This window comes from Abrus precatorius, unplaced genomic scaffold (genome assembly GCF_003935025.1).
Source record: "Abrus precatorius isolate BTA unplaced genomic scaffold, Abrus_2018 Scaffold2, whole genome shotgun sequence".
NCBI lineage: Eukaryota > Viridiplantae > Streptophyta > Magnoliopsida > Fabales > Fabaceae > Abrus > Abrus precatorius.
Window position 1 is genome coordinate 38,021,553 of NW_020874362.1, and position 9,038 is coordinate 38,030,590.

The 9,038-nt window shown below is 28.8% G+C and overlaps 1 protein-coding gene across 1 annotated transcript; it reads left to right on the plus strand.

Annotated features, from left to right (window-relative positions):
* Nucleotides 1-3,614: 3,614 nt before the first annotated feature.
* On the plus strand, nucleotides 3,615-3,908 carry LOC113860155 (precursor of CEP14). The gene has a single exon (XM_027492824.1). It carries the CDS (start codon nucleotides 3,615-3,617, stop codon nucleotides 3,906-3,908), a length of 294 nt encoding a protein of 97 aa, XP_027348625.1.
* Nucleotides 3,909-9,038: the final 5,130 nt, after the last annotated feature.

The window sequence follows — 9,038 nt, forward strand, 5'->3', positions numbered from 1 at the left end:
TATGGCTTCATCAATGGAAATATTTATTTATAATACAAGTTGTTGATAAAATATAATATAATTTTTTTGAAAATTTAATAATTTTTTCCTGAAATTTTTTTTACGCATACACTTAAGAAAGTTACTAATTTCGATAATAATATTATTTAATATTTTAATTAATAGACTCTTAGTATCAAAATACATGTTAGAGACAATTAACAATTGTTGAATATTTAGATGTTATTTTCTGAAATGTTAAAATGATACACATATGAGATAAATGAACTTGCAACCAAAATTGCAGAGTCTTATTCATGTGGCTGAAAAATTATGAATTAACTACGTTATCATTAGATATGTAACAAAATTAAAATGATTCTATGTTTTTTGTTGTTTGTAAATTATATAAAAGTTTTTGAAGCGTTATTTCATTGAAAACAGGTAAATAATTTAATCTAAATACTTCTTCTTTACCATTTGATATGCTTCGTACTAGAATTTATGAAAATTTCTTTAGTTTATTTATATTATCTTGTTATCTAAAGATGGTTTTAGAAGAAGGTAGTCCTATTTTGCTGTATATCACATTCCAAATTTCTATCTTTTTACATATAAAAATAAAAGGTAACATCCGGTTAATATACATACGTTCCAGTGAAATTCTTAGTCAATGCCTCGTTCGAATGAAGTCCACATTAGATGCTAACTATAGTTCATTTATAGATGCTTTATTGTTGTATATGGTGATTTTGTGTTGGATCATAAAGTGTTGTTTTTGTAAATGTCGTTAAGAACATATTGAAGTTATCTATTGTACTTCAGTGATTTTGTAGTGTCGATGAAACTTGTGAAATTATACTTCAATAAATAAACTTTTCTCAATTGTTCGAATAATGTTTACATGTTTGTTTGAACTTTAATTAATAAATCATCAATAAACTTACTAAATTGGCTAAAAAAATATTTTCTTTAATCATTGAACCATCCAGTGAAAAAAAGAATACATATATTTTGTGGAACCTACAAATATCGTGAAACCCATAAAATAAATGCATCTTTCTCTCCTACTAAATGATTTAGTGACCGGAGAGACTTTTAATTCAAATTGGCTAGTTCATTTTACATTCTGTTCATCCCTTTCTTCTTCACATCAAAGTAATTTAAACTGTTTTAAAAAAGAAAGACTTTAAACTTAATTACCTTAAAGCATCTAAACAAAAAATTGAGAAAAAAGAAGATAAAATAAATATATTTTTCGTAAATCAAAATTAATTTGTGTATTTTAAATTTTAGAGAAGTTAAACGAGATATTTTAAACAAATACAAAATAATTTTAGTTAATAAACAATTAATTATTTTTTGTTAATATTTATTAAAATTTTAATCTAAAGTAGACATATAAGCGGAGTTGATAAACACGTTTAAGAGCTTTGGAGTTTTTGTCAACATTTTCTTACGGGTAAGGTTTACCAGACATTGCATATCAAAATAAAAGACATTGCTACTAATTTACTATAGTGATATTTTTGGTGGCGAAAGTTTTTGATTGGTGTCTTATTATAGTGATGATAATAATGTGGTTCTAGCATTGCATATCGTGTTTCAACTTTATGATGACATGAAGGCAGACAAAGGGAGAGTACTTTCGGTAATTAGGTAAATCATGTCCCAAGGGAAACACCTGAGCTGTGACAAGTGTGAATAATTCTGTATGCATTCTTCCCAGCACCTTTTCTCTTCTTTATACCTTTCTTTAAAGATAAATTATTTGCCATACCCATTGTTATCCTATCCAACAACATAGATTCACTTCGCCTCTCATTATTCTTATCCTTCAACGTCATTCAAAGCCACACTGTTATTTTCCTTTTATTCAACATATCTTCTGTTCAAAATGCATGGTTCATTCTATGAGATCCCAATGGCCCAATAAACCTTTTACTTTTTCTTCTTCTTATACCCTTTGTGTTTTCTCTGTGATTCAGTTGTTGACATGTATGGGACAATGTGTGAACGGAGTTTATCAATATAAACACACAGGCTATTAAACCATAACAAGCACAAAGTATATTATTTTACAGTTTTGTTTAATTAATTTGACTATTTTGAGTATTTTCACTTGAATGTAGGAAAAGTAAATCATACTTTGAAGTCTTTTTAATGATCACTTAATTAGGTGATATATAAATTCAGTTCGATTTTCACCCATAAAATATATAGAGATTGTCAATTTTGTGGAGATTAACAATGTTTATGTTTTGTTGAGTCTCGTTAATCAGGTTCTAAGAATATTTGTTAAAAAATAATGAATGACAACTTTTTATTTAAAATTACAAGATGGGTATATTTTAATATTTTTAAACATTTTTTCATTAATTTCTTTTGAAACAAATTAAAGTTATTAATCTTTTATATAGTCATTTACATAATATTTGTAAATATCCATCAAATTCATGAATATTTAAAAACTATATAACTTAAAACTAGTATTTATCCGCCAGCACGAAAATTCTAAGTTCTATCCGTCATCTTGCTATGCACATTTTCATTTTCGATTATAGGCATGTTACTCGGCCATGGCCACAATTGTAATAATGGTTATTTACTTTTTAATTAGTAAAGTGATTTCAGCCTTTTTTGTAGAATGATGATCACATAATTAGCAAAATAAATGATACAATTATCTCTAATGCATGGAATACACATCATTTTTATATTTTTAATTCAATCTTTCTTCTCATCTGCAAAGCCATCACGTAGTTCTGAATAGTGATTTAAGAAAGTTATGGGTGGTTATTACTTATTTGTGAAAATTAAGAACTAGTTTTATAATTTCAACAATTAAAATGATTTATATTATAATATAATGAACTAATTTAATAATTTACTGTAGGACTTGGGTACATTAGATAGTGGATTGGTTCGAATGATTAGTTTCACTAAAAAAATAATGATAGATCTGGCCCTTACTCTAGGAGCCTGTGTTGTCCAATAATAATGGACAACATTGTGTAAATAATTATAGATCTAAAAATTCCAAAAGTATTATATTTTTTTAGTAAGGATAATAATTGGCAAATGAAAATTTTAATTTAATCATGATAATGATGATTTTACTTGTTTCTAATGCATGTAACCTTACTTAAATAAATGATAAAGATAATAACGATATTATTACTGTTATTACATTATTTTTCATCATAACGTTTTGAAATTGTATTTATTTAACACTAATAATTTATAAAAATAATAATAACAATTTAATCTAATTCAAACACCAACTAACAAAACCGTTTTAACTTTAATGGTCGTGTGTGGACGTGTATTGGTGTAATATCCTAATTCATTTAATATATTACTAATATCTTAATTAACTATAGAGACTCACCAACATTTCAATGCAAACACACACACACACACACACCCATTGCATTCCATTTTTTCAAACCCCACACATCTTATTTTTGACTTGGCTATCCCTTAAAGCTAGCTTCATCTCCAAGCTCTCACTTTCTCTCTCTCTCTCTCTCAACCCATTTTCTCCATTTTATATATAATAGCTACGTATCTTAATATCTTATTGCATTAACCTACCCTCATAAAGTTTCGCAATTGCTTGCTGTAGTTCACATATGGCACGACCCTCCACTTGGGTGCTCCTCTTCATTCTTCTCTTTGCTTCACTTTCTTCATCTTTAGAAGGCAGAAAGCTCCTTCTGGGAGCAGAGAAACAATGGAAGAAAGCGAACCCTTCTTCAAGGGACAGTTTGTTTCTGAGTGCCCTTCCTAAGGGCACAGTGCCACCCTCTTCTCCAAGCAAAAAAGGGCATGTCGTCGAGGTTGATGAGAAGCTCACAGCACGACACCTCATAAGCATCGATCGAGTTCTTCTTCGTTCTGTCCCCAGCCCTGGTGTTGGACATTAATAATTAGCTAAAAGCTAATTTCTGTGTTTTTTTTTTCTTTAGTTTCTTTGTTGGAATATGACCACAATTTTTTATTGGTTCAGTTTTGTTCATTGTCAGATTCTTGGTAGAGGAGGGGATTGTGATATAAATCGTAGGACATAGTTGAATTGTGTAAAAGTAGAACCTTAGAACATATATATTGTCTTTGCTTTCCTCTCTTTTGGGACTATATACGATTGTCCTGAATCAGAGAGAAAAAAGAAGATGAATTTTTAAATACGTTAACTTTATTTTTGGGTATACTCCTAAGGTTTGCATCAGCTTTTTCTCAATTGGAATTATTTTTTATAGTGCCATTTGGAACAGAGGGTTTGCCCGTTTGAGAGGAATTGTTGATTTGGGACAGGGGATCCACGAAGAGATCATCCCATTTCAAATTATTATGACAGATAAATAAGATCCATTTCAAATGATTCTCTCGTGACTTGACGATAGTATCATCAGACCACACAAACCGGACGTATTGTATGATTCCATTTTGTGTAGTTTTCCAAAACGAAACATAATTAAGTACACTTTTCAGTACATTATTAAGACGTTAATTTAGTGATACGACTTAATGGCATTCATTTCAAATATCTAAAATTCCATTTTTACTATGTCTACATATTATTACTAACTTCAACTATTGATACTAGTTAAATTAATCGGAGTTGCTATGGTTTCTTACAAGGATAATACCCATAATGAATTGTCAAAATTTTATAATAGACATTTGAAATATATATACATATATATATAACTCGCTGTCCATAACCAAACTGCAATGACAATGTTACAATTAGGAGTGTTGGTTAAAGAATAAAAAGAAATTAAAAAAATTGTGTTAAAAAGTGCAGTAAATTTTTTTATAGTACTTATAATAAAACAAATTTCAATTCTTGAACATCAGTTAGTATTTGTCATGCCTAATTACTAGCTAACTAGTTAAATACTAGGTGGGCTAATTAGGGATTTTAATTTCAAATCCACCTAAGACAAGATTTAGATAATGTTTAGTAGGCTTTTGTAGTATAATTAGTCAATAAAAATATAATAAATATTATTTTATACATGTGAAAACTTTAAAATGAACAATGCCGTGGTTTGAAAAATCTACATATTAATACTATTTATTATTAATTAATGAAAGGAGTAGAACACAAGGAACTTGAATTTGGTATTGTGCTTTGCGAAAACATCGGAAATGAGATATGATAGACGGCAGAAAAACGGAACCCATCGCATCATATAACACATAATGGTAGTCAATCTGATATTGGGGTACTTAGAAGAAAAACTCGTACCAGCTGGAACACATTGAAATTCTTGGCCTTGGATTAGATATACTCATCTTCAGAAAGCATGGTTGGTGAGATCTTCAATTTTTAAGTATAAAGGAGGAAAAATATGGCGTTAGATATGCAAGTACTGGTCTGCCACTTGGGTTACATTTTGGCACAAAAACTAGCACCGGAAAAGACTCAAAGCGCGTCCAGGAACCAAGATATCCCTCATCCTCACTCTTTCTTTACAAAGGGATCACCGTCACTGCCCTTTCCACACATTTTCTCACCCACAACTATTTTTTCTTCTTTTTTGCAGTCTTTCACTTAGCATTTTGCCCAATCATAATGTTAGTCTCGTTTGCAATTTTCTCTTTTAACATTAATTGTATCATCAACATTTTTTACATTACTCTCCTAAATCATTCCACACACAATGGGAGACGTCAGCTGCTGCCACTCGTTGGCTTCCGAGGAAACAGGAAGGTAGAAGACGCTGAGAGTAGCTATGAAGTTTCCAACTTGTAAAAAAAAATTGCAAGTGTTGTAAAAAAAGGAATATAATTTTTCTTGTAATTATAAGAATTTTTTATTAACAATTTTTTAGGTAATTTTTTAATTACAAATACATAAAAAGTAGATAGGTAATTTAATTCGGCAACTAAAATTTTTATTTTTTTAATTGAATAAAAAAGATCTATTTGACAATTTATTGCTGACTTACTAGCAAAAGTTAACATAACAAATAACATATGTGAGATAACATTTTATCAAATAAAGTATTTTTATAAACTAATTATTGTGTCTTTAATTATTTAAATACATCAATTTTATATATAATATATTTACATTGAGGCATTTAAATAATTTAATTTTATCGATAAATTTATTAAGATGTCAATTCAGTAACGTGTTATTCTCACGTATGTAAATCGTTAGTCATCGTAGTAACTTTTATTAGTGATTGGACCACTAACCACATGACTTGAGGTTTTTCAATTAGAAAATTTGATTGCTGCAATCTGCACAAAATTTATCAAGCCAAAAAAACAATTAATTAAACCAATGTATTTAAATAAAAAAAAGGTAATATTCTCATGATTAACATCAAAGTAAATTAAAATAAATAATTCAAACTATTTTTCAGAATATTATCCTCCAATAAAAATAAATCACTATTTTTTTTAATTAATTACTTCAACTTTAATGATTTAGACTAAACTAAACAGCCTTTTAAGAAAATAAGAAAAAACTTAATAAAAATAATGAGAATGTAGGTGAGTATATCACTTTAGCTATATTTTTATCACAAATGGTAGGATATTGATGAATTTATTTTAAAGTATAATATTTATTTTTACTTATTTTCATTCACTGTGTTGAATGGCGGCAGAGGATTAAATGTACCTGGCATAACAGAGACCGCGCACACAGGACAACGTTAGAAAATAAAAAACAATGGCATGTGAAATGAAACTCGACAGCGACAAATTATCAGGTGAAGACCGACGCAATGTTTATCTATCTTCGCCGCATGTTACACGTACTCCAACTTCACCACTACACGCAAGGCTCAACAAACCCACTTCCCATATCCATTGTTATAATTAGCGTTGTTTTCTTAAGGAAGTCAAGAAGATTCGTTAAAAGATTATTTATTTATTTTTGTTAAATATTAATTCAAATTATAAGAATTAGTATATTAATAATTGTTAATATTTATCTTATAATTATAATTGTTTCTACTAAACTTTTTTCTCCTTCTAACCATAATCAATTCATTTCAAATGGATTTTTTTTGTTTACATAAATTTACAACTTTTTCTACTAATAAGACTAAGCTGCCTTAATTTTGGATTAATTATATGAATGCTTTATTAACAAATGTCTTAAAAATATTAATTTTAAAACTAATAAACATCTATTATTATTATTATTATTGTTGTTGTTAATAAAAGCATATTGATAACATTTTTTATTTTGAATTTTTAACCAATACTCCTAAAATACTAGTTTTTTTTTTTTTCTTTTAATACACATGTAAATAGGTGAGTGTGAAATCTAAGTTGTACAATTTGAGACCTATGTGGCACGATGAGCTGTGTGCATGTGTTGCAGATCTTTAACGTGGAGTAGCACGGTAAAGCAGTTAAAATGAAATACTTTTAATTGATATAACCTGATTCCCTATGTAATTATCTGTTGTTTAGATGTTTCGTGAGTGACAAATTATATATCTTTTGATTAATATCTTATATTGAGTTAGAAATGTCTATTTCAACTATTTAATTAGTACGATTTGTTTTAATGTAGATAGCAAATTTATGAAGGATAAGGTAACAAATTTAGAATTATTTATTTAGTTTAAACTCAACTCTATATAAATAGTAAACTTTTCATATAATTATAAATAATAAAAAAATACATATATATATATATATATATATATATATATATATATATAACAGACTTACGTAAATTGACTTAATATCAGATCTATTTTTTCTGCGAAGCCTTTTTAAATCGAGTGGTGATATATAATTTTTTAAAGAGTTTATCATTTAATCAATGTAAAACTTTATTTTCTTAAAGACTTGAAATACTCCAACAATTCTCAAAACAGGTTTCAACAATGAGATGTTTCACAGTTTTTAAGACCTACACAAAATTCCAACCATAAAAGTATTCAATTATACATAGTTAAAATAAATTCTACTCATATAAACTGAAGAGTAATGTTAATTAGTAACACATAGTTTACTATTTTTTTACATACTCTTCATCAGTTATTTGGTAAACTTGACAAGTCTCGTTGTAAAGCACGAGCTCCCTTGCCTTTTTATCGGTATCTATATGAATTTCAGTATTTCACTGCATAATAAAAAGTATATTGAAAAAGGTGTGTTATTACTTCATTTTTTTGTTCAGAATAGAAATGCATAATGTGGCATCTAGCTAGCTAGTGTAACAAAAGTCAATAGATACACTTATATCCTTTTGTAGAAAAAGTGGCAAGGCAAGAACCACGAAAGGGTCCGCACCTTGAACTATATTTCCTACACAAACATAGGTCTTCCATCACACCATTATACTCAAAAGTAAGCCAACTCGAAGTTTCTTCACCATTTACATTTCTTTTGCAGGTAAAAACGTTTAATATGTTAATGTATCACGATGATGCTCATATCATCTCTCCTATATATATGAAAAGAGTATTTATATCCTAATACCATAGATTTATTTCTTAAACCAAATTCCTTTTATTTCTACCTTGCTTACAGCAACATTAGTACGTTATGGCTACCTCCGTATGTGCCAAACTTACCCTTGTCTGCTGTCTTATCTTCTTAGTGATGGCTGCAAGAATTACTGCACTTCGATCTTTTCCATTTGTGGAGCAAGACCATGAAGGGAGAGAAGCATCAAAGAAGCAAATGATGAATAAGATGTCAGAACCGAGTTCAGATGAAACTGCTTTTCCTCAACTTGCAAAGGGTCAAGTCCCTCCATCTGGGCCTAGCCATAGAGGCAATAATGCACCACAGTTTTCAGGTCATTTAAGACCTTGAAACCTATGGGAGTTCTATGCGACATATACATATTCCACACCCTGGGACGCAGCCATTGGTACTCTTGCTTTCTAATTTGTCATATACAGCATTACTTTGTTCTTATGTCACAGCTTACAAATCCAAATCAAAGTAGGATTAGTAATTCTGATGTGGATAAATCTACCAATACATTTTCTTTTATCATTAGTACCAGTTTGAATCACGAAGTAGGTTAAATATTTTAATAAATATATTACTAAAAGTAGCAACAT